Source organism: Eriocheir sinensis, chromosome 45, assembly GCF_024679095.1.
Source record: "Eriocheir sinensis breed Jianghai 21 chromosome 45, ASM2467909v1, whole genome shotgun sequence".
In the NCBI taxonomy this organism is placed as follows: Eukaryota; Metazoa; Arthropoda; class Malacostraca; order Decapoda; family Varunidae; genus Eriocheir; species Eriocheir sinensis.
This window is the reverse complement of record NC_066553.1, coordinates 3,095,838-3,120,655: the sequence shown is the minus strand read 5'-3', so window position 1 is coordinate 3,120,655 and position 24,818 is coordinate 3,095,838. Positions and strand designations below refer to the sequence as shown.

At 47.2% G+C, this 24,818-nt stretch overlaps 3 protein-coding genes and 1 long non-coding RNA gene across 6 annotated transcripts in view; 2 read left to right on the top strand and 2 right to left on the bottom strand.

Moving 5' to 3' along the window:
• The window catches only part of LOC126980885 (acetylcholine receptor subunit beta-like 1), a 150,631-nt gene extending 136,593 nt beyond the window's left edge, over positions 1-14,038 (top strand). The window contains exons 7-12 of one of the 2 annotated variants that reach the window (XM_050831247.1): positions 2,005-2,178; positions 2,865-3,040; positions 4,816-4,964; positions 5,239-5,351; positions 7,421-7,540; positions 8,140-14,038. In XM_050831247.1, the coding sequence (XP_050687204.1) occupies positions 2,005-2,178; positions 2,865-3,040; positions 4,816-4,964; positions 5,239-5,351; positions 7,421-7,540; positions 8,140-8,304 (897 nt within the window). In that variant the 3' untranslated portion in view covers positions 8,305-14,038. Of the gene's footprint in view, positions 1-2,004; positions 2,179-2,864; positions 3,041-4,815; positions 4,965-5,238; positions 5,352-7,402; positions 7,541-8,139 lie in introns of both variants that reach the window. The other variant, XM_050831246.1, reaches the window with a different exon arrangement.
• LOC126980886 (uncharacterized) lies at positions 5,240-7,394 on the bottom strand. Of its 2 annotated transcripts, none has more exons than XR_007733639.1 (3): positions 5,904-7,394; positions 5,491-5,795; positions 5,240-5,382 (listed from the first exon to the last, which is right to left on the bottom strand). It is a non-coding gene; the product is annotated as an uncharacterized LOC126980886 (long non-coding RNA). The 2 variants fall into 2 exon arrangements; XR_007733640.1 differs by having other exon boundaries at positions 5,271-5,382; positions 5,599-5,795.
• Positions 14,039-15,313: 1,275 nt separating the features above from the next.
• LOC126980884 (uncharacterized protein C2orf42-like) lies at positions 15,314-24,343 on the top strand. The gene is made up of 8 exons (XM_050831245.1): positions 15,314-15,425; positions 17,655-17,867; positions 18,161-18,337; positions 19,212-19,463; positions 20,216-20,397; positions 20,761-20,992; positions 21,429-21,626; positions 21,790-24,343. The coding sequence occupies exons 2-8, from the start codon at positions 17,655-17,657 to the stop codon at positions 22,627-22,629; spliced, it is 2,094 nt and encodes a 697-aa protein (XP_050687202.1). The 5' UTR covers positions 15,314-15,425; the 3' UTR covers positions 22,630-24,343.
• Positions 15,440-17,640, bottom strand: LOC126980788 (formin-2-like). The gene is made up of 3 exons (XM_050831071.1): positions 17,627-17,640; positions 16,212-17,403; positions 15,440-16,165 (listed from the first exon to the last, which is right to left on the bottom strand). Exons 1-3 carry the CDS (start codon positions 17,638-17,640, stop codon positions 15,440-15,442), a joined length of 1,932 nt encoding a protein of 643 aa, XP_050687028.1.
• Positions 24,344-24,818: the final 475 nt, after the last annotated feature.

Genomic DNA, 24,818 nt, shown 5'->3' with positions numbered 1-24,818 from the left:
TACAACGGTGAAACAGAACAAGTTGCTATATATTGCTTTTTTGCTCTTAAAACTACCCATGGAAATACTAACACAACCAACCTCTACCAAAGCCTTATCAAATGTGGGTATATAGGCCCCGAAATTGCAAGGACAGAGCAGCCTTGTCAAATTATCACTGGGCTCATAAAACTACCCATGGAGATACTAACTTAGCCTCTACCAAAGCCTTATTAAATGTGGTCTGTAGGCCCCAAAATTTTAAGGACAGAGCAGCCTTGTCAAACTATCACTGGGCTCATAAAACTACCCATGGAGATACTAACTTAGCCTCTACCCAAGCCTTATCAAATGTGGGTATATAGGCCCCGAAATTGCAAGGACAGAGCAGCCTTGTAAAACTATCACTGGGCTCATAAAACTACCCGTGGAGATACTAACACAACAACCTCTACCAAAGGCTTATCAAATGTGGGTATATAGGCCCCGAAATTTCAAGGACAGAGCAGCCTTGTCAAACTACCACTGGGCTCATGAAACTACCCATGGAGATACTAACACAACAGCCTCTACCAAAGCCTTATTAAATGTGGTCTATAGGCCCCGAAATTGCAAGGACAGAGCAGCCATGTCAAACTATCACTGGGCTCATAAAACTACCCATGGAGATACTAACTTAGCCTCTACCAAAGCCTTATTAAATGGAGGTGTAATGTGCCTCGAAATCCTCAAAAATATGGACCTAACAGCCTCCCTTTACCCTATAGCTGAGCCGATAACCTCCCCTGTCTAGCTAAGTGGACCGACAACCATTTTCGTTCAGGTGAAGTGATTTATTGAGCGGGTTGAGTGATGGTTCATTTCAGTGGGCGGTAGCAGCCATTCTATCCATCACCGCCACAACCACTACCCCGCCACCACCAGCACCCACTGACAGAAGGAGGGGGATCTAATACCACGTCAAGCTGGCTCGTTACGAATGAGATTTATTAGTACCAAATCTGCCCCAGTTTGACAGCAAGAAAAAGTGAAGCTGTAGGGAAGGGAGAGCGATGTACCGCCTGCCCCGGGGTTGACGAATAGCCTACTAGAGGTGCGGGAGTCGTTTGTATAGTCACTTGATTGTATTTTGGGAACTCTTGTAGGAATATGACGCATGAATGAAAGTAAAGCAGCGACTGAAAGGGTACTACGGATGATTAAGCTCCAGTATAAATAAATAGATGTTATGTGTGTTTGTGGGTGTTTTAGATTAAGTGGTTGTTTTGTTTGGATTTTAAAACACAGGAAACAGAAAAAAAAAGCCCGCACAAGAAAAAGCATGTGGGTTTGTAAGCGGAAAGGCAAATTATAGACCTCAGTGTAATGTTGATGTGGATTTGTAGGTATAATTGATGACTTCGGTGTGTGTGTGTGTGTGTGTTATGAATTACTTAGGCAGGATTATAACGCTAATATGTGTGTTTCTGCAGACAATTAAAGGGTAAACAACAAAGAAAATGAAAGGAGAAAAATTCTGCAGCGCGTTATTTTTCCACAAAGAATAAAAAATATCAAAAAGGAACCCATATAGTAACTTAGTCCCGTAGATGTCTTGAAAAGGCTACAAAAAACGCTGCCACAAATAACTAGACTTCGGTTTATAACGTTAGTGTTGGGAAACGTTGAATCTCACTGGTGGTTGACGGGCTGTAGTGGGCGGGGCTTACGTGCCAAGTGAGCATGAATGGAGATAAGGCCACTCTTCACTTTTATCTTATATAGGAGCAGTGATTAGTGGGCTTTTTTTCTATACCTTCTTCTTGTTGTCCTTGAGCTGCTTCCTTTGCTGTGAAAAAATAAAATAAATAAATAAATAAGTGTGACAATTGACCTCTCTTCTGGCGTTTCGTTGTTGGGGGGTTTTCTGAGCAGCATCTAGCCGGCTTTTTTTGTCGCTGTTTTTGTTTTATGCCCTTGAGCTGCCTCCCTTGCCGTACTAAACCAATAAATAGGCTTCCTTTTAACCTTGGCATGTCTCCCCAGGTTCCCGCCTTCCTCAACGTGATACCCAACAACCCGAAGGAGACCGACATCACCTTCTACATCACCATCAGGAGGAAGACCCTGTTCTACACCGTCAACTTGATCCTGCCCACGGTCCTCATCTCCTTCCTGTGTATCCTCGTGTTCTACCTGCCCGCGGAGGCTGGGGAGAAGGTAAGACGGGGGACCCAATGGTGAAGGGACAGCTGGGAACATTGGTTATAGCTGCGCGTGGCGGCGGTGCACATCTCCGTCACGTCCCGTTGGAAATACTAATAATGATGATGGAAATGGTAATGGAAAATGGGAAATGATAAAGGAAAATGGGAAATGATCAGGGAAAATGGGAACTGATAAGGGAAAATGGGAAATTATCAGGGAAAATGGGAAATGGTAATGAAAAATGGGAAATGATCAGGGAAAATTGGAGATGATAAGGGAAAATGGGAAATTATCAGGAAAATGGGAAATTATAGGGGAAAATGGGAAATAATAAGGGAAGCATTATAAGTCGATTATAAGTATATAATCGACTCCTAAAGTTCCCCCTTCCTCTCCATCCCTTCCTTTTTTTCTTTTTTTTTTAATCTAGGGAATAGTAAGAAGAGAAAGTGGTTTTTTTCCTTCTTCCACCCCCCTCCAATACCCCCCCCTTCCCTCCCTCCCCCCTCCCTCTTCTCTCCTCCGCCCCTCCAGTCCCCCCTCCCATCCCTCCATCCCTCCTTTTTTTTAATCTAGGGTATAATGAGAAGAGGAAGTGGGATTTTCTTTCTTCCACCCCCCTTCAATAACCCCCCCATTCCCTCCATCCTCCCCCTTCCAACCCCCCCCAACTAACCAGCGTGCCCCCCGACCCTCAGGTGACCTTGGGCATCTCCATTCTCCTCTCCCTGGTCGTGTTCCTGTTGCTGGTGTCGAAGATCCTCCCGCCGACCTCTCTGGTGCTTCCTCTGATTGCCAAGTATCTCCTCTTCACCTTCGTCATGAACACCGTCTCGATCCTCGTCACCGTCGTCATCATCAATTGGAACTTCAGGTGAGGCTTGTGGTGAACTGGAGGTGAGGTGTGAGAACTAGATTGTCAGGTTAGATCGCATAGCAGCATTAGGAGTGTAAGTTTAGGGGAGGCGTGTGACCTCGAGGTGGGTGCGAGGATTGGATTGTTAGGTTAGATATGCATACCAGTAAGGCGTATCAGTTTTAAGTTAGGTGAGGCATTAGGACCACGGTTGCCAGATTATCGTACTCAGTATTTACCAGTAAGGCGTATCAGTTTTAAGTTAGGCGAGGCATTAGGACCACGGTTGCCAGATTATCGTACTCATTATATACCAGTAAGGCGTATCAGTTTTAAGTTAGATGAGGCATTAGGCCCACGGTTGCCAGATTATCGTACTCATTATATACCAGTAAGGCGTATCAGTTTTAAGTTAGGTAAGGCATTAGGACCACGGTTGCCAGATTATCGTACTCATTATATACCAGTAAGGCGTATCAGTTTAAAGTTAGGTGAGGCATTAGGACCACGGTTGCCAGATTATCGTACTCAGTATTTACCAGTAAGGCGTATTAGTTTAAGCTAGGTAAGGCATTAGGACCACGGTTGCCAGATTATCGTACTCAGTATTTACCAGTCATTAGGACCACGGTTGCCAGACTATCGTACTCAGTATTTACCAGTGGACCACGATTGCCAGATTATCGTACTCAGTATTTACCAGTAAGGCGTATTAGTTTAAGCTAGGTAAGGCATTAGGACCACGGTAGCCATATTATCGTACTCAGAGCCGCATATTTACCGGTTTCTGGACCATAACTATTGCCAAGAAGCACCAATAATTAACCATTTAAACCATATATAGAGGCAGTAATTTGGGTGATGAAAGCAGTTTTTGTGTCGGAAATAGGCAAACATAAGAGGCAGAGTACGACAATCTGGCAACGTTGGACTTAGGACTAGGTTGCCAGGGTAGGTTGCATGATAGTTTCCCTAAATAGATCAAGCACTAATAGATAACAATGCATAAGGAAAATATAAACAAATAACACACTAACACACACTAACGACTCCATCTCCTCTTCCTCTTCCTCCTCCTCCTCCTCCTCCTTCTCCTTTCCCTTTTCTTCCTTTTTTTCTCTCTCTTTCTCTTCCATTTTCTTTGCTCTCTTTTCCTTCTCTTTTCTCCGTCTCTATCTTCCTCCTCCTCCTTCTTCTCCTTTCCCTTTTCTTCCTTTTTTTTCTCTCTCTCTCTTCCATTTTCATTCCTTCCCTTTTCCTTTTTCAACCAATTCGTCTTCCTTTCCTTTTTTTCCTTCTCCACCTTCCTCCTTTTCCCTCTTTTCCTTCCCTTTCCCTCCTTCAACCAACTCTTCTTCCTTCCCTTTTATGCTTCTCCACCTCCTCCTCCTCCTCCTCCTCTTCCTTTCCTCGCCCTCCTCCTCCTTTCCTCTCCTTTCCCGCTATTACCCACCTCGTTTTCCTTGCCCTTTTTTTTTCCTTGTCTTCCTCCTCCTCCTCCTCCTCTTCCTTTCCTCTCCTTCCCCGCTTTCACCCACCTCGTTTTCCTTCCCCTTCTTTCTTCCTCCTCCTCCTCCTCCTCCTCTTCCTTTCCTCTCCTTCCCCGCTTTCACCCACCTCGTTTTCCTTCCCCTTCTTTCTTCCTCCTCCTCCTCCTCCTCCTCTTCCTTTCCTCGTCCTCCTCTTCCTTTCCTCTCCTTCCCCGCTTTCACCCACCTCGTTTTCCTTCCCCTTCATTCTTCCTCTTCCTCCTCCTCCTTCCCCTCCTACTCCTTCTTCTTCGCGTTCTTCAGGGGACCGAGAACTCACCGGATGCCGAACTGGATTCAAGTGTTGTTCCTCAAGTACCTTCCCATTATGCTGTTCATGAAGCGGCCCAAGAAGACGCGACTCCACTGGATGAACGAGATGCCTGGCCAGTCCCTCTCACCCATGGCGGCAGGTGAGTGTGTGTGTGTGTGTGTGTGTGTGTGTGTGTGTGTGTGTGTGTGTGTGTGTGCGGGTTGGGAGAGGAAGGAGGGGGGGAGAAGGGGAGCTGTGGGAGTGTGTGTGTGTGTGTGTGTGGTCAATAACAATCTATCTATCTATCTAACTAACTACCTATCTCCCTATCTATCTATGAATGTATGTATATTTATGTATGTATCTTTGTATGTATGTAGGTAGGTATATGCCTGTCTGTGCACCTTCTAACTTCCCCCCCCTCCCCCCCCTAGGCGCGGTGCCCCCCCACCACCACTACGGCTCCCCGGAGATCGACAAGGGCACTGGCAAGATTGAGCACATGGAGATGTCTAACATTCACCACCCCAACTGCAACCTCAACCAAGTAAATACTCACCTCCGACCCGCCCGTCCACCTCCTCAGTGCAGGCCAGAGAAACAGACTCCATTTTTTGTTTAAGTCACAACGCAGCAAAAGCTTGTATTGGTTAACATTGATACTCACCTCCGACCCGCCTGTCCACCTCCTCAGTGCAGGCCAGAGAAACAGACTCCATTTTTTCTTTAAGTCCCAACGCAGCAAAAACTTGTATTGGTTAACATTGATACTCACCTCCGACCCGCCTGTCCACCTCCTTAGCGCAGGCCAGAGAAACAGACTCCATTTTTTGTTTAAGTCCCAACGCAGCAAAAACTTGTATTGGTTAACATTGATACTCACCTCCGACCCGCCCGTCCACCTCCTTAGTGCAGGCCAGAGAAACAGACTCCATTTTTTCTTTAAGTCCCAACGCAGCAAAAGCTTGTATTGGTTAACATTGATACTCACCTCCGACCCGCCTGTCCACTTCCTTAGTGTACGCCAGAGAAACAGACTCCATTTTTTGTTTAAGTCCCAACGCAGCAAAAACTTGTATTGGTTAACATTGATACTCACCTCCGACCCGCCCGTCCACCTCCTCAGTGCAGGCCAGAGAAACAGACTCCATTTTTTGTTTAAGTCCCAACGCAGCAAAAACTTGTATTGGTTAACATTGATTGTCGAAATTTCAGTGCCATTCTGTTTTATTTTAATCTTCGCTTCCGAGAATTTTCAGAGTTCATGCAAGCGGCCTCGTCTGTATATAATATTTAGGGCCCTGTAAGGAGACTTGTGGGCCAAGGGTTAGTACGACGTGTATCTCTTAACCCGTCCGCTGCGATTGGCACGGATTTGGCCTTCCCTGGTAGCCTGGTAACATTATACTCCCAGGTCTTTCTCTGCCTCTGTGGTGGATAGTGGAGTGTTTCCCATGTGGTACTGGTGTGCTGGATACTCCCTCCCATGGTGCAGGACTTCACATTTTTCTTCATTGAATTGTAACATCCACTTTTTGCTCCATTCCAGTAGCTTTGTGAGGTACTTGTAGGAAATCCGCATTCAAGGGGTTAACTTAACAATAATAGTGATGTGCATAATAGGTCGATATACATTTAATAGGCTGAATAACATTAAATTCAATCATACGATGTGATAACTTATTGTACGCTGACTATTTCGCTCTGTTATGATAGCAACAAAACTCTGTACTACCTTATTGGCTTATACGACCTTGTCAGTGGCCAGCAGTTCAAATCTTGCCAAGTAAGATTTGTAGTTCACCATTTCCTCTACACACTTTACTCTCCCGATTCTAATAAAAAGTATTCAAGATAAGATGACCCAGCTCGATAGTCATGTGGCTGCTGACGGATGTGTGTCGCAAAGGGAGTCCCAGGCTACTTGGATGCTGATGAAGTACTTAGACTCAAAAAGTTACAGCCCGGAGCCATGGGTACAAGTTGGATAAATTCAGGTTTTAGAAGGGCAAAAACTGATCTTCAAATGCGATAGTCATGTGGCTGCTAACGGATGTGTGTCGCAAAGGGAGTCCCAGGCTACTTGGATGCTGATGAAGTACTTAGACTCAAAAAGTTACAGCCCGGAGCCATGGGTACAAGTTGGATAAATTTAGGTTTAAGACAGGCAAAAACTGATCTACAAATGCGATAGAAGATGGATCTAACAAATCATGCGGTTGAGTAGTTCATGTTACTACGACTGACGCTGTCCAAGGGAAGTTATGTATTGATGGAAAGACATAGACGACTGATGTGACAAGTGATAGCCTTGTAGCCTTTTTTTTTTTTTTTTTACAGCTAAGGAGACAGTTCAAGGGCGTAAAGAAAAATATAAAAAAAAGCCCGCTACTTACTGCTCCTGAATAGAGGTCAAAGGAGTGTCCAAAAAGAGAGGTCAATTTCGGGAGGAGAGGTGTCCAGTCCAGATACCCTCCTTTTGAAAGATTTCAACTGCTATTCTTCCTTGCGTGGCGTTACAGACTGACAAATAAAACTAGACAGTGGCATATTGCCCTCACAGTCCGTCCCGAGAAGACAGGAATCTTATGTAAGAAGTCATCTCCCATTTTCCAGATGCCGCGACGTGAATCCGAAAATTCCGACTCCCTCTTCATCACCCCCGAGGCGTACAAGGCGACGGAGGCCGTGGAGTTCATCGCCGAGCACCTGAGGAACGAGGACCAGTACATCCAGGTGAGGCGATTTTCCCACGGCCACAAAGGAGATGGCACGGGTTCTCAGGTGTGTTTCTTCTTCTTTTCTCATCCATGGTGCAGAAACCTTGTCAAGCTTTCACGAGGCTCATAACACTACCCATGGAATTACTAAACCATAACCTCTGCGAAAGCCTTATTGAATGCTGGTATGTAAGCCCCGAGGTGTTTGAGAGTGTGGGTCTTACGCTTGTCAAACTATCACGAGGCTCATAACACTACCCATGGAATTACTAACACCACAACCTCTGCGAAAGCCTTATTGAATGTGGGTTTATATGTAAGCCCCGAGGTGTTTGAGAGTATGGGTCTTACGCTTGTCAAACTATCACGAGGCTCATAACACTACCCATGGAATTACTAACACCACAACCTCTGCGAAAGTCCTATTGAATGTAAGTGTGTAAGTCCCGAGGTGTTTGATAGTATGGGCCAAGCTTCTTTTTTTATTTTTACGTGTGCAGCTTTTCTTGAGGGGCGTAGATGGTAGTCGACCCCGGCTCGTCATGGCGCAGGCAAGTGTTTATAGTGGCGCCATCTTCCCATGCTTGTGTTCTTATGTCCATGTTACGTTCACAGATCCGCGAGGACTGGAAGTACGTGGCCATGGTCATCGATCGCCTTCAACTCTACATTTTCTTCGCCGTCACCACCGCCGGCACCATCGGCATCCTCATGGACGCCCCGCATATATTTGAGTACGTCGATCAAGACAACATTATCGATACTTATAGAGGGAAGTGAACTAGCAAGTATTACAAAGTTGGCATTCACGTGTATAATTCAAAACGGATAAAAAATAATAAGAAGCAAAGCAAATGAAGTGGATACGAAAGCTTGCAAGCTCAAGTGGGAATGTGCCAAATGTTGAATGAAGGAGAACGCGAGAACACAAGCAAAGAATAACCCAAAACGATCCTGTGAGTAGCTCTGCTTGTCTCCCGCTCCTTCTCTGTTCATTTTCCTCTCCTTCTCTGTCCCAGGATCAGGCGCGGAAAGCTTACTAAGTCGTTCTCTGGAAGGCGAGGGGGAAAGCAAAAGATTGTGATATATCATGAGCGACGGTCGCTGATACAACACCAACTAAGTTAAGAAAATATATAATTATATATGAATATAATATATATAAAAGTTCAAAGTACTCTTTAATCATGGTGCCAGTTCTGTATGTGATTTTGGTTGTGTTTCAATCAGTATTCTGGGTGGGATGTGGGGACGCGGGCGGGCTCCAGTGCACAGCGGCGGGCGAGGCGGGCGGGACACACCGAGAGGAGCCCCGCCCTGCCCTCCCCTCCCTCGGCCGCCCCGGAGCTGGCTCGTCGTGGTGACCGCCAGTCCACCTCCTCTACCCACGTGTGGCTTGTCCAGCACTCCTCCACTGTGGACCGATGACTCTTAGGTTGTCTGTTAGGTTACGTGTCTCGACGAGTTTGCATTCCTACTCCACACTGAACTCCTCCCTCTCCACTCTCATGCCCAAGGATAATTACAGGAGTATACACTTGCCCAACCAGACCTTTGTAAGGGTTATCGTATCATGGTTATTTTCATTTTGGAGACTTCTGGCATCAGTGCTCAAAATAGATAGCAGAGCCAGCGATGATGTGTGTGTGTGTGTGTGTGTGTGTGTGTGAGAGAGAGAGAGCGCCCCGAACGTGTGTGTGACTGCAGGCTTGCGTCCATACTTGTGCGTTTCGTTGCGTGCGTGTGCGAGGCTGTCAAAATACTACTAGAACAGGAGCGTGCGATGCCGGAGCAACTACGGAAAGACGATCTGAGGTGTTTCTCGTTCACGACCGGTGCGTGCGTGCGGGCGCGTCCAGACCTCCTGTCACACGTCAGCTCGAAGAGACGCTTCAGGACTGAACAATCAGGATAAAGACTAGACGTTTGTAGTTTTTCATAGGTGCAAAGTTAGTGACATGTTTCATATGTTTACATATATAAAGATAGTCATTAAGTGAATTTGTATGTAAATTATAATTAACATGATTTTGAAGTCTATGCTCAAGACACACTACTTGCTGCAGTCCGAGGCTGACGAGGAAAAAGAAGTCAGCTTAGTCAGTTAACAGGCGGCTTGCATCTTAGCGGAGCGCAGTGCTTGTCTTTCCATTATTAGCATGGACAATAGACGCTATTTTGATTGAAATATTAAAAAAAAAGCAACAAAAATATGGATGAAAAAATTTATATTGTCTTGCTCACAATTATAGGTGCAATTGATTTCCCTTGTCTTGGGTAGCTACAATGCTTCGATAAGTGTGAACTACATGGCATTTCCGGCCCCTCGAGGCTTGCTTCACGCTTTCCTGGCAGAGCCTCCGCCTCCTCCTTCTCCTCCCCCGCCGCCGAGGCCTCCCCCCTTCACGCGCGGTGCGGGAGCCCACTTTTAGGAGGCCGGGTGTACTCAGAACTGGGCTCTTTACAAAAAAAAAAAAAGTGTATCGTTAACCACATCATTATTCCTATTATTATTATTATTATTACTGTAGAAATGTTTTGCTACTTCGTTTTTTTGTCTCAAGTTCTGTTATTTCCGTGCGTCTTCTCGGTTGTAATGTTTCTGACCCCTCTGCAACACTCTTCCGTTCCCTCCCTCGGTGTTACAAGTCAATGTGTTCTCGTAGCGCTTTGTGTTGGCCTTGACGATGTTTCGCGGCTAGTTTTAAGTGGTACTCAACAGGTTACGGGTACTGGATTTTCCTATCAATGCCATGGTACCTTTAACTGCTAAGAAACACAAGAGCAAATAGTTCTTATATTCTTCACAGGCTAGATTATGGTTACTTATTCCTTCAGGTTGTGTTTTAGTCTCGAAGTCTGAGTTCCCCGTGACTGGTTTGCATCTTCTGTTGTTTTTTTTCCCTTCAAGACTTGGGTGTGACTTCCTGACTCAGCAAACACAGGTAGTAATTGTACCTTGACCCGCGCGGCGAGCGTCCCGGCCCGCCTGTCCCTCCCTGCTGTCTGTATGTTAGTGGAATCAAAATAACGAGGCTCTCTTCTCTCAATCCAGTGGAGTAAATAATACGTGTCTGTTGCGAGAGTTTTCGTTCATATAAAAAAACTTTAAACGAGCTGAATATATGATAAGCTCTTTCTTCGTTGTGTGTTGTATTCGTTTGTTTGTTTGTGACGAGATGTTTGCAAGAGCAGCACCTGAATTCCAAAATTTCTGACTGAATGAATATACTTGTTTGTGTTCCATGTTAAGCTGTAGTGAAGTGCAGACTGAACAGTGATGAATGCAATGCTTCACTCTCACGTGTTCCGCGGACAGCGAGGACACGAAGCTGTCGATTGGCACTCCTGAACACTGCTACGTTAGTGGTACTTCACTGTTATCCAGAGACACTAAGACGTTACGAAGGGAGTAAGGTGTTCCTTGAACATTATTTTGATATAATATTTCCACGTTGTATTGAAAGTTATGAAACAATCGTGGAAGTAGGAGTGTTTGTGTGTATGTGATTTAAACTTAATATTTTGATACTGTAGGTAAGGTTCTGAGGTGTTCGTCTCTGCGCTGAGCAGCCAAGCATGCAAGAAGAAACAGGCGTCCGCCACACCGAGACCTCTTAGCCTAGAAGGTCTTGCGCCACCCGGCACCCGCGCCTGGAAGAAGATGTCCTGTGGCCAAGGATGTATTGTGTCTATTTTTTTCTGCGGTTGTTTTATATTTCCACCGGAGAAAGCTCATTCTAACTCCAACCAGCGTCCCGCGCAGACCACCCGGGGCAGGTGCCGCCCCGCGGGGCCTCGCCTCTCCCGCCGCCGAGGCCGGTGCTGGGCGGGGCGAGACGGGGCGGGGCGGCGCACAGGTTAGACTGGGTTTCGTTCTGGCGATCCTGAACCTTATAAACTTCCCGCTGCATACGCTGTAAATGCTAAAAGGCTTTCTGATTTAGAAATAGATTTATTATCTAGTGTTTGTTTGTTAGACATACCCATCTGAAAATATAAAACCTTAGAAGTTATAAGAATTCTAAAGGAAGAATAAGTTTAAACCCATATCCGGCTTCGTAACTTGTAGCCCATTATTTCCCACACCGTTATAGTGACGCTTCATTCTGCTGTTTCGAATGGAAAGTCGGGATATCCTCCTCACCTCTGATTTGTCCGCCACACACAGCAACCACCGGAGACCAAGGTTACTTAGATCTTGCCGGAGACCACGACGCGAGAGTCACGTCACACAGGCCATCTTGTCTTGCCCTTAGTCCATAGACTGAGGTCTTGCCGCGCTGGCGACGAGGCGCGCGAAGCCACCTGCACGGCGGCCATCGGCCCTGCACCACTAATGAGCTTCTGACCCCGCTGACTCCATTGGAAACTTCACGGGTTTGTTTATTCACAATACGTGTACTTCGGGGTCGGTGTTATCACTCGACCACACGTCTCCATCTTAGATACGATAGAACTGTTATGTGAGAGGCAAAGGGCGGCCGCCACAGTCCCTGCCTGTGTAGGCCGCGTCGGATGCAAGGCGGCGGGCAGAGCCAGCCAGCACCCGCGCCTGTCAGAGATGCATCCCGCCCGGCGTCCGGAGAGTCCCAGGCATCCGACCGTCAGCTTGTCTTCACCCTGAGCACTACTAGGGCACGTGACGAGGAATGACAAATGTTTCTTTAGGTTATGCAAATGTTTCTTCTTTCGTCAGTTTTGTATTCGTGCACATGTGTTGTATTCGCTCGTTTTATTCTTCAAGATCAGTTATGTTACACAACACACACACACACACACACACACACACACACACACACACACACACACACACACACACACACACACACACACACACACACACACACACACACACATTGCTTACACATGGTCCAGCTACATTCTCGGCAACTTCCTGTCAAAGCTGAAATGTTATAGTTAATGTTATAAGGAACATTGTATATTATTTTATGTGAATGATCCGTGTTTTAAAAAGCTTTTAAAAATTCTATGAGAAATATACGTTTGCATAACGTTTCATAACCACGTTTACCCTTAATACATGTACACACCATTCTTGCACGTACCCTCGGATTTACACTTCAATCATTGGTATGGCTTCGGAAAGGACAATCATATGTATCACCAAACCTGTAATTAGTCGACGGGCAGAGTCTGCATAAAAAGATCGCCCTCATTATTTTCCTCGTTTGAGTTCTGCATATTGTCTCCGATCTCCCTCATGGATCGCTGTATGTATATCGTTTCCTTGTTTCCCTGCGATGAATGTGTTGGTGGCAGCCCCGAGCAAGAGCTTCCTCGCAATCTCTTAAACTCTTGTTTCTCGTAAAGTTGAATGAAAACGAAAATTTCTTGGCCATGTATCCTGTGTGTGGATCAGGCTGTCTCACCAGGCACCCATTTCCAAACAGAAGCTTGGCAGGCGTTGGTTTTGGGTTACCTGCGCCGCTGCAGCTCAGCGCCGGTGTTCCCTCGGCCATGACTCTGCTCGGTGTGGCCCAGCAAACTGTCGATGCTGTAAGGCCGTCAGTGTCGTTCCGAGTGGTTCTAGCACAAAAAAACTACAACAGTTATTAAAGCAACAACATACATTTCTAATTTTCATTAAGAATCAACCAAAGTTCCAATCGATCAATCAAGTCACGTCGTCTCTACCTGGATTATTTGCTACCCGCGTTAGCCTCCCCACGAGGTGAAGCTCTTCCTCCCCGCGGCTGCGTCACTGAGTGTTCGTATTTGTTCTTCGAGACATTACTTGGTGCAAATGGGAAGCGTTGCTTCCAGAGATACAACAGTCTTACTAACTCCATACAAACGTTTATCATGGTTACCCTCATGAAATCTTATCGACTACCAATAGCGATATTTTCATTTGTATTTATACAAGAATGCTTAATTTTCATTAGCTTAATTTAACTTATTTTCTTGTATTGTAGAGCGCATGAAAATAGTGGGCTTTGAAATATAGGGAATATCATAAGGAAAACCATTAAAAAAGCGGCTATCTCTGTTCAAGTATGCTACGTGATGGAATTTCACTGCTCAATGATATCCTCTTTCTTGTGGCCGGCGTCACGCCTGCCCGCGGCCCGCACGCCCCGGCCCGCTAGTCCTCATCCCATCAGCCCAGCAGATCACCGCCCCGCCGTAGACACTGGGTCAGGAGCCTGGACTGGGCGCCACCTCTACACCACCCGCTGTCATCAGGCCGGGGCGTGCAGGCTGCCTCGGGGCGGGGCGGGCGCCTCGCCCACCAGCGGTAAGGTGTCCGCCCCGCCGTCGCCACTCGAGCCCCCTAGCGCCCCTGGGGTAACGCACATCCCCAAGCGTTATCCTGACGGCGCTACGGACCTCCTTCCCCTCCCTTCCCACGGCTTGCGCTACCGTCACGAGGCTTACTTGGCCCCCTCCCCACCCAGCGCTAGCCACTCTATAGAGACGTAGGAGATCTAACATTTTGTATAGTGTATATAACTACGTTGTTTTAAGCAATAAAAGCTGTTTAAGAGAAGCTGTCCTTTAGATTTACCTCTGAGTTTGTCTCGTTTTCACAGTTTTCAATATTTTCATGCTGACTGCTCTTCTCAGTTTGCTAACTGCATGCCTCCTACCCTCCCGCAGCCCCGCTGCATGCACGCGACTTTATACTATTGCTCATCCCTATTCTATCCAAGTCCCTTATGCAGGAGTTAACCAGCTTCTTCATGATCTCATCCGTTCCGCTGGTAAACCCTGAAACAGCCTTCCTCCGTCTGTCTAGACTCTAGCCACTCTATAGAGATGTAGGAGCTCTAACATTTTGTGTAGAGTATAATACTACGTTGTTTTAACCAATAAAAGCTCCTGCCTACGACTTGAACTCTTTCAAGAAAAGAGTATCAAGACAACTCGCCTTCCGAAATTGACCTCTCTTGTGGTTTCTCATCCTATCCTTTTTTTCTTTTTTTACTGGAGCAGCGCCAAGTAGGCTTCTTTTTTTTCCTTGAGCTGACTCCCTTGATGTGTAAAAAAAAAAAAAAAAAGCATTTATTTATATTGAGGTCCGTAAGTAATTCATGTTCTCAAAATGGACCTCGAGGAAGGTCACAGGTGTCGCGGATGGTTCCCTCCGGTGGCCGCCATCCGGGGTCCTGCGGCCTCGGGAGCCGCCTGGGTGAGGGCGCAGGTCCTGGCTGCATGGGGGAGGCCCTCCTGGCGGCAGGGATAGTCTCCGGGGATCGAAGGCGTGGCCCAACACATCACTTTGACGGACTCACTACTTGAGCCTCACACACACACATTTTTTTATATGGTTGTTTAGAAATTAATCTGAAAACAAAAATGTAGAATGCTATCAGGAGTAATCCTAGTACTGACTCCTAGCAAACATATTAACATTGTAATTAATACCCAAATATGTGAGCTTGGGCGCCGAGGTGTTCAAGTATATGGCCCTAATCTGGATCTGGATGAATAATGCGCGAGGCACCCGTACAGGTGTCCTAAGACAGAAGGTAGACAGCATCGCATGGCAGGACTACTCAACTGTTATGAGGAAACTCAGGAAAGGTCCAGTTAGGCAAATTCAAATGTATGCAGAGGCCCGGATAGATATTGTAGCTGGATTTAATTGTATTTTTCTGCGGCACTCCTGGAACCTGGGTCCAGCTAAAGCACTCAGAAGGTCTAGAATCGCACCGCGGGCCGCCAGTTGAGTAGCCCACGGGCATGGAGTAGCCTTGCCATATACGAACAACTTTTAACGTTCCCGCGTAGTGACGTCATGATCACGTGACGCGGCGGCAGCCAATGAGGGCGCGTGGTTCATCTTGCCTCGGCGCCATTGTCCCGGAATGTCAACAAACCACTCGTGAAGTCCTAAGGTCCCTGGCGCGGCTGTTATTATATCCTTCACCGAGGTAATTATGGACTGTTATGGCGTCCCGTGGCTTTTGGGAGGTAGGTGTGTTGTCAGTGGAGGGCAGGGGCGTGGCAGGGGGCGGCGAGGAGTGTTGAGGTGCGGGAGGGGCGGCCAGGTGAGGCGGGGACCTCCGCGTGCTGGTGACTGCAGGGTGAGGGCCAGGCTGGGCGTCAATGGCTGCAGGGTGAGGGCCAGGCTGGGCGTCAATGGCTGCAGGGTGAGGGCCAGGCTGGGTGGGAATGGCTGCAGGGTGAGGGCCAGGCTGGGCGTCAATGGCTGCAGGGTGAGGGCCAGGCTGGGCGTCAATGGCTGCAGGGTGAGGGCCAGGCTGGGTGTCAATGGCTGCAGGGTGAGGGCCAGGCTGGGTGGGAATGGCTGCAGGGTGAGGGCCAGGCTGGGTGGGAATGGCTGCAGGGTGAGGGCCAGGCTGGGTGTCAATGGCTGCAGGGTGAGGGCCAGGCTGGGTGTCAATGGCTGCAGGGTGAGGGCCAGGCTGGGTGTCAATGGCTGCAGGGTGAGGGCCAGGCTGGGCGTCAATGGCTGCAGGGTGAGGGCCAGGCTGGGTGTCAATGGCTGCAGGGTGAGGGCCAGGCTGGGTGTCAATGGCTGCAGGGTGAGGGCCAGGCTGGGCGTCAATGGCTGCAGGGTGAGGGCCAGGCTGGGCGTCAATGGCTGCAGGGTGAGGGCCAGGCTGGGCGTCAATGGCTGCAGGGTGAGGGCCAGGCTGGGTGGGAATGGCTGCAGGGTGAGGGCCAGGCTGGGTGGGAATGGCTGGGGTGAGGGCCAGGCGGGGTGGGACTGGCAGCAGGGTGAGGGCCAGGCTGGGTGGGAATGGCTGCAGGGTGAGGGCCAGGCTGGGTGGGAATGGCTGCAGGGTGAGGGCCAGGCTGGGTGGGAATGGCTGCAGGGTGAGGGCCAGGCTGGGTGGGAATGGCTGCAGGGTGAAGGCCAGGCTGGGTGGGAATGGCTGCAGGGTGAGGGCCAGGCTGGGTGGGAATGGCTGCAGGGTGAGGGCCAGGCTGGGTGGGAATGGCTGCAGGGTGAGGGCCAGGCTGGGTGTCAATGGCTGCAGGGTGAGGGCCAGGCTGGGTGTCAATGGCTGCAGGGTGAGGGCCAGGCTGGGCGTCAATGGCTGCAGGGTGAGGGCCAGGCTGGGCGGGAATGGCTGCAGGGTGAGGGCCAGGCTGGGCGTCAATGGCTGCAGGGTGAGGGCCAGGCTGGGCGTCAATGGCTGCAGGGTGAGGGCCAGGCTGGGCGTCAATGGCTGCAGGGTGAGGGCCAGGCTGGGCGTCAATGGCTGCAGGGTGAGGGCCAGGCTGGGCGTCAATGGCTGCTGGGTGAGGGCCAGGCTGGGCGTCAATGGCTGCAGGGTGAGGGCCAGGCTGGGCGGGAATGGCTGCAGGGTGAGGGCCAGGCTGGGCGTCAATGGCTGCAGGGTGAGGGCCAGGCTGGGCGTCAATGGCTGCAGGGTGAGGGCCAGGCTGGGTGTCAATGGCTGCAGGGTGAGGGCCAGGCTGGGCGTCAATGGCTGCAGGGTGAGGGCCAGGCTGGGCGTCAATGGCTGCAGGGTGAGGGCCAGGCTGGGCGTCAATGGCTGCAGGGTGAGGGCCAGGCTGGGTGTCAATGGCTGCAGGGTGAGGGCCAGGCTGGGTGTCAATGGCTGCAGGGTGAGGGCCAGGCTGGGCGTCAATGGCTGCAGGGTGAGGGCCAGGCTGGGTGTCAATGGCTGCAGGGTGAGGGCCAGGCTGGGTGTCAATGGCTGCAGGGTGAGGGCCAGGCTGGGTGTCAATGGCTGCAGGGTGAGGGCCAGGCTGGGCGTCAATGGCTGCAGGGTGAGGGCCAGGCTGGGTGTCAATGGCTGCAGGGTGAGGGCCAGGCTGGGCGTCAATGGCTGCAGGGTGAGGGCCAGGCTGGGCGGGAATGGCTGCAGGGTGAGGGCCAGGCTGGGCGGGAATGGCTGCAGGGTGAGGGCGGGGCTGTGCAGGGTCAGGAGTGTATCAGCTCTTGCCCACTAACGACCCACTTCGAAACACTCCCTGCCGTGCAAGAGTGGCTGATATCGCCCCCACCTCACGGGAGGTTCACCCACTCAGTTTACCTTGTCTCACTTAGGGGCCCATGCCGCACACTTGTGGTGGTCCACAGCTGTATCCACCACTAGTGTTTCCTTTTTTTTTGTGGTAGTAAACCTATTAGTACTAAGTTGAATACATGCCTTTTCTTTCAGATGCCTCGCGAAGACAAAAGGGCCAACTTCCTAACGGACCTAGGAAGGGCCACAATGCGGGGAGTGCGGAAATGCCCCAAATGTGGCACGCTGAATGGAACTCGAGGGTTTTCATGCAAAAATAAGTCCTGTGATGTAATTTTTAAAGAAGCTGGAGAGAAGAAAAAGCACTCGACAGAAGCTTGCCGGATCACAGCAGGAGCAGACACTCAGGTAGATTTATGATTCGTTAGCGATGCCCAGCTCTGATTATTGTAAATGCAAATTAATTAATTTCTTTCCACTTCATATATTGATGTGCACTAAAGTAGAGACCGTAATTGTTTACTGAGGGGATTGAGTGAATATCAGGCACTTACTATAATAAGTCCAGCTTCTTGGGATTTGTAAAGATTTTTTTAACTTAGCAAAACAGGATTATAGCTTTTATAACCAAATTTGCAAACTTTATTCTTTGCACCATACATAATGGTTTTGGTTTACTAAAGATTCATTCCATCCGACAGATATACTCTGTGCGAGTGCGAGACAAAGGTCCAGACTACCGCGGCTTTGTTCAGATTCCTCTGATCCAGTCGGTGGATGGGTCAGGAGACATCTTCATCGGGGCTGAGCCTCTCGGCGACCCAATGCTGCTGCTGCAGATGGGAGCACGCTGCTATGTGGAGTCCTGCCAGAGAAAGGTAGAGATTTTTATGTACAGATAGATTTTTTATGTCGGTTTTATTGGGGTGGAGCCCGGCCGCCTTGATGACAAATTAATAGATAAATGGAAAATGGAATAATAGCATTTAACTGTTTGCTTACAAGGGCAAGATGTAATCCAAGAACACAATTACTTTGCAAACAATAGCATGCCATCCACAGCAGACAGCAAAAAGTCTAAGCAACTAAAAGTGGTCTTCAGGTCTTCAGTGACACTTTGCCAATCAAAGGCCACATTTTCTGACAATGGCGTTCTGTCATGCCATTAGACAGCGCATTACTGGCTTCAAGAGTAATGTTTCTGACTTTTTCCAGTACTTTTTTCAAGTTTTAAAACTGATTTTAGGAATTTTTATTTGTTTTGCCAATTTATCCATAATTCTGATTTAAAGAATGCCAAGTTCAACAGATTCTAATGTATACAGAAGTATTTTTCATATGATACCTAAAAAATAGGTTTAAACAGTTTATTTATTTATTTATTTATTTATTTTTTTATTTTTTTATTTTTATTTATTTATTTATTTATTTTTTTTTTTTTTTGATAACCATGCTCCATGTACACAGTATTTGTATTGTAACATTATATTTGATAAAATATGTTTCTGATATCACGGATTACAGTTTTAAGTAGAATATGTTTTTGTGGATTCTTTTGTGTACACTAAGTCCATTTAGAGTTTTAGAAAGATCAAACCATTTTTGAGTAAAGGATTCACAGTTTATAAATGTATGTAAACCAAGAAATGGGAAGTTTTTATGGCTGGTGACACACACACCCAGCAACCTAAAGTTATATGTGTTTTATATATATTCCGGTAATATACAGCATCTCATTGTGTTCTGTCACAGGGTCAACAACCAGCCTTATGTTCACACATCCGTGCTGCCTCGCAGTGCTACAAGGACGCAACATCATTGACGTTGAAAAACTCGGCATTGAATTCCTTGCCAATACCACAGGCAATCAAAACTGATATATGGCAGCTTGCAACGGACACTCCCGGCCCCCTGGTGCAGCGAGTCTCCAAAAACATAATGGTGGTGAAGTGTAAACCTGAGGCACTGTACCCACTGGGGTTTTTACATTTCAGTTTCCAGCAGGTGAGTCTGCAGCACAGGATGTCAGGCTTTTGTTGCTTCAAAAAGAGACAAAGATGCAGCTTCATTATCATACATATGTTGATAGCAATGATGGTGATAATCTAGAATGCCTAACATTGATATACATTCACAGATTTATATAGTCATTAAAAATTAGAGATGATACCCCATTGTGCCTGTCAATCATATGGTGACCAGATTATTTTTAATGTAATACTTAGATTAACTTTAGACCTGGGGAAGGTTGTGGTCAAGTAGCTAGCACTCAAAAATAGTGTTCACATGGTCAGTAGCAAGGTTGCGATACTTGTCAAACCTATACCATATCTTCAAAGTCAGGTTAGGTCAGTTTCCTGTTATCCATCATGAGACAGATGGGGTAGCAGACGTGGACAGTGACAAAGTTGTAACTTCTCTCCAGCCTGAGAGAGCTGAACCTAGGGAAAGAAGACCCTCATTCAATAAGGACTGCATCAGTAGAGGGGCTAAATCTGAATTTCAGACTGGGAAAAGGAAGTAAAGCTTGAAAGAGTGAAGGGAATTGTTTTCACCTCCATTCATTCACTCCTTAGCCATCCCCACCACTGCCACCACACAGAGGATGTCCTGTTACCACCTCCTGCTGTAGTACCATTTTGGTGACGACACTAATGATGATGTAGGATATACAGTAATTTTGAGATAACATTTTAAGTGTATTTGATCATTTCTTTTTAGCCTGATATTGGAATGTCCTGCTATTTTCTTGCAAGGTCCGGAACAAGGAGGAAATAGAGTACAAGTATTACTGTGGGTGCCGCGCCTTCAAAATCCAGCCGGCCGCCAGGGACGTGTCCTTCCGCAAGTGTGTTCACCTCTATGCCTGTGTGGTGGCCTTTGCCAGTGACCACAGCCTCACTCAGGAGTTTTCTTATTACATCAATATGATACAGAAGTAAGTATGTGAGTCTTTTTGTATTATAGTCTATTTATATTGGCCTGACATTATTATGATATGAACACCTGACTCACAACCCTCTACTCCAGAATCCTCTTACTGTGCTCCATTTCCACCTTGCAGAGAGTAGATATAGATGTTGGTTATAGAACAGTGATATTGTCTTCTGGCACCATGGGGCACTGTCAACTGTTGTAGTTTGTTTGTCAGGAGGAGACAAGGCTGGCTGGCCTGCGGGATTTAGTTGAAACACTACCTCACACACAACCCTTATCACCATCTACTCAATTTTTTACCAGTCCACCTAAAACTAAAAGTCATTAATTTCTGAGTATACTTATATCAATTATCCATTTTTAGTGATCAAGGACCAACTTCAAACTTGAGAGTGAGCAGCAGCAATGGCGAGGACAACAGTGTCACCTTGGGGGAGAGTGAAACAAGCCTCAGCACAGTGGGAGAGAGATCCTTCCTCATACTGAATGACTCTGGAGATTCTCAGTGTCAGGTGGAAGTGGAGGTGCTTCAGGAAGACTCTTCATCAATATTGGAGGGCATTCCTATATCCCCGGCAGACAACCTGGTGACTCAGGTATGCAGAAGGAGTGTGTTCAAATTAATAATATTCTTTTGCCTGAAGCTTTATTCCCTTTAGGGATGACCATAAAAAAATTCCTACATCCCATTCTGTTTCCTGTCCGTTGATGAACATAACCTTGTAACTGTAGCCCGACATAACTATGGAGTCCATTTGGGTGGGCACCGTGTCTTTCCCCAGCGCTGAAACATCCCCCTCAATACAATGTGAGCAAGTAGTTTTTAGAAGAAAAGGCTAATAGATACCATGTTTCCACCTTCAAGGGTAGGTTTGGCAGTGCTGGAGGGAAGAAATACCCCGTGCAGGCCCTGCCCAATCTGCCAAGTCAGACTACAGTAGTTTCCTTTCATTGGACTGCCATGTTGTCAACAGTGTAAAATTGAAGTTCCAATTATTTTGTAGTCCCTTGAAATTTACATGAATATTTCAGGAGGATATTGAAGGGAAACTTGAAATTCAGCTGAGAACACCGGAGGGCATCCACCTGCGAACCTCAGACGGCGGCACCATATCCGTGCACCAGATCCCCGACACCCTGCCCGTCACCGGCATCAAGCGCCGGCAGGACGACTCGGTGGTCCAGGCCAGCTCGGCCCTCCTCACCCTACAAGAGGGAGCATCAAAAAAGGCAAGTTAGAATTTTTTTTGTAGAGCCTTATTGGTTTGAATGTGAGTGCCTCTGTGCATGTAAACAGAGCTAGGTGAGTTTTGGCGTTGGTGTGGGTGTGAAGCAGATGTGTGATATTTATCTTTTTATATTATTGTCATTTGTTTATTTACTTTTCTTACAGCAAGCGTCCTCACCTAAAAGGCCTTTAACTGGAGCGTGTGCCAGAAAAGCCAAGGAACCTGTGGATGAAAGTACCGCGTCATTTAGTTTCATGACATGGCTTGGAAGTGTTACTGAAAGAATTAATCAGACAATGCATTTTGGCTTTAGTGGTAAACCAGAGCCTCTAGTGTTTCATATGCCAAAGCTATTTTTTGACTGTCTAATGGAAAGAATAAATGCACGATCCAAAAAAAAGAGACTTCCAAATCAGACACAGCAGTTCATAAGGAAAGAGGCTGTGCCTTTAGGAAAGTTTACCAAATATACCTGGAAGATCATGAGTGACGTCCATGTGAGGCAAATATTTGACATCACTGACATGCCACTGGAGGTGACACGGAACTTTATTCAGAATCGAGACGGAAGCTACAGGTTATTCCACCAGCGTGACGAAGACTCCATCTATGCAAAGGGCAGCGCCAACCAGCCTCTGCTGAAGCCACAGGAGTACAAGACGAGGTTACGGGTGGGAACTCCTCCACCCGGCCAGAAAGAACCAACCCCATTCATCATAGAGTGGATACCTGACATCCTCCCGCTGTCTCTTATCGGTGAGTTGCGGATAAAGTTTGAGTTTGACCACTTACACAACGGCCAGCTGCTCACGCCCCGAGAGTCACAAAGGTCTGTTGGCGGCCAGACGGTTGCCTCGGTGAGGAGCCAAGGCCCCCTGCTGGCACCTCGGCCACAGCCGCAGCCAACATCACAAACTTCATCTCAACTTCCTGCAGCGGAACACATCATTAGCATACCAATCACCTCAGAGACAGAAAACATGGCAACAATCCTTACTTTTTAAAAGAAGGCATTATTAGTCTCATGCTAGTCATTAGTAGATGAGTAAGTCCACTGTATTTTATAAAACTATGAATTCACACTCAAATTTCAACCTGAACAGAATGTTTTTATTTTAAATGTTATTAAGGAGCAAATGGAGGAGAGTAAGATAACCAGAAGGGTGTATGTGAGATAGAGGGAGGGAATGTTAGAGGATGACCTCCAGTGAAATGGAGAGATTAGGGTGCAGGAGTACGTTAGGGAGAGGGGTGAAAGATCCTTGAGAAACTTTGAGCAGGCAAGGAGGGAGTGTATGAATAGAGAGAGATGGAAACTCTTCTGTCGTGGCCATCCCCTGGTGGGAACTCCTAGGAGCAGGCGTCGATGAAATGATGATGATGACGATGATTAAGCTATTTGTAATTCTGGTTATGCTGTCAAGTTCGGGTCTATTTTTAACTCGTGTGATATGCTTTGGGTGACAGAAATTCCCACTTCAGAGCTTCTTGTGGCAGAAATTCCCACCCTCCGCACTCCTGTTTGGGTCCTGCACAGTGGCCTCGTGTCCAACGTGGGAATTTGGTCAGAGGTCGTGACGCCTTGGATGAAATTAGAAGTGGACAAACTAAAGAATCAATGGGAAAAGTTGATTTTATCGAAGAATTTCTGAAAAATACACTTAACCCTTGATTTTCCAGATATCGAATTCCCCGTTCAAAGTCCAGGGTCGAGCAGTTGTTGGACACATGCCTGTTCAAGTGTGAAAACTGAAATAGAATCCAGGTAAATAAATATTTGTCAAAAAAATGCAGTGTTGGACATGAAGCACCCCAGACAAAGGTGTTGGATGCGAGGCCACTGTACTTCCATGACATAATTATTGTGTCCAGCGGTTGACTGCAACTCCTCTCCTACATTTCACACCACCTCTACCAGGCTCCCAGTGCACAAATGACCATGCTGGTGATCCCATCATTTGGGTGTTGGGTCCGTCAGGTATTCCTAGGTTGGCACACTGCCAAGTCTGTCTAACCTGACCTGACCTGAGGTACCAATGATCACTGACATTGGAAGCCAGCTGTCAAGTGGTGTTTTTTATACAAAATCATTGTTATTATCCTACAAAATTAAACATTCATGACATTAGATGGCCTCATTTGAGAATTCAATCTATATAGTAGATTATTTATATTCATTTAGGTGTAGTTAACAGCTGACATATGAAAGAAAGAGATGTGTGTTGGGGCTGATGTGGCAGAGCGGTGGACAGAGGGAGTCAGCGCCCAAATGCTCTGGACATTTCGGGAACACTTCATTGAAATTACATACTGAGACAGATTTCCCAGTGTCCACATGCTTGAGGGAAGGGAGTATGCCATTATGCAGATTTATCTCTACCCCCATCCTCTGTGAGCATCCAAAGCCATGTAAGGGAAATTTGAATACCAGTGATCTAGGATGGTCTTGAACAGTTACATAAGTGTGGTGGGTGGTGATGGATACTGTGGGGTGGCCCGGGGCAAGGTGGAGGACCCAGGCCAAGGTCACCTGCACACAGACAAGCAAGTGTGCCTGTTTGGTCCCAAAAAAGCACCTCTTTCTAATGTCATATCTTTGCTGTGCTGCAACCTAATCACCTCTAATGTGAAACCAAATTGTCGAGTCCGTTTGGGCATTGGCTCCCGTGGGTCCATTTCTCCCCTCTGCTCTGCCACACAGTCCCAACACCTATTTTTTCCTCTCATATGTTACCCATACCATACATATGAGAGGAAGAAATAGGTGTTGGGACTGTGTGAAAGCTGAAAAGGAAAGGACCATGCCAACGCCCAAACGATTTAATTCACTATAGTTTGTTTGACCGTGGAGGAAGGATCACCAGTGAGAGAGCAATATGTTGTTTTTATTTAAGATTACAATACTGGGCATTAATGTAATCATTCTAATTTTGCAGTCATTATCATCATTATCATCATCATAACTGTTTCCTTTAGTAGAGAGAGAAAATAGAAACTACGTTTTTATCTAGCAAACACTGTTGTTCAGGAAAATAATAGCCCCATCCGGTGCCTCTCTCACCTGGCTGTGTTGGCTCTCTAGGTGTGGTGACTGTTGTTGTCAGCCAGGGAGACGGGGGCTGTTTGTGGAGTGGGCGGACAGCTGATTTCCTCCTCTTATAGTTCATGTTTATGTCGGGTGATTGTTTATGGT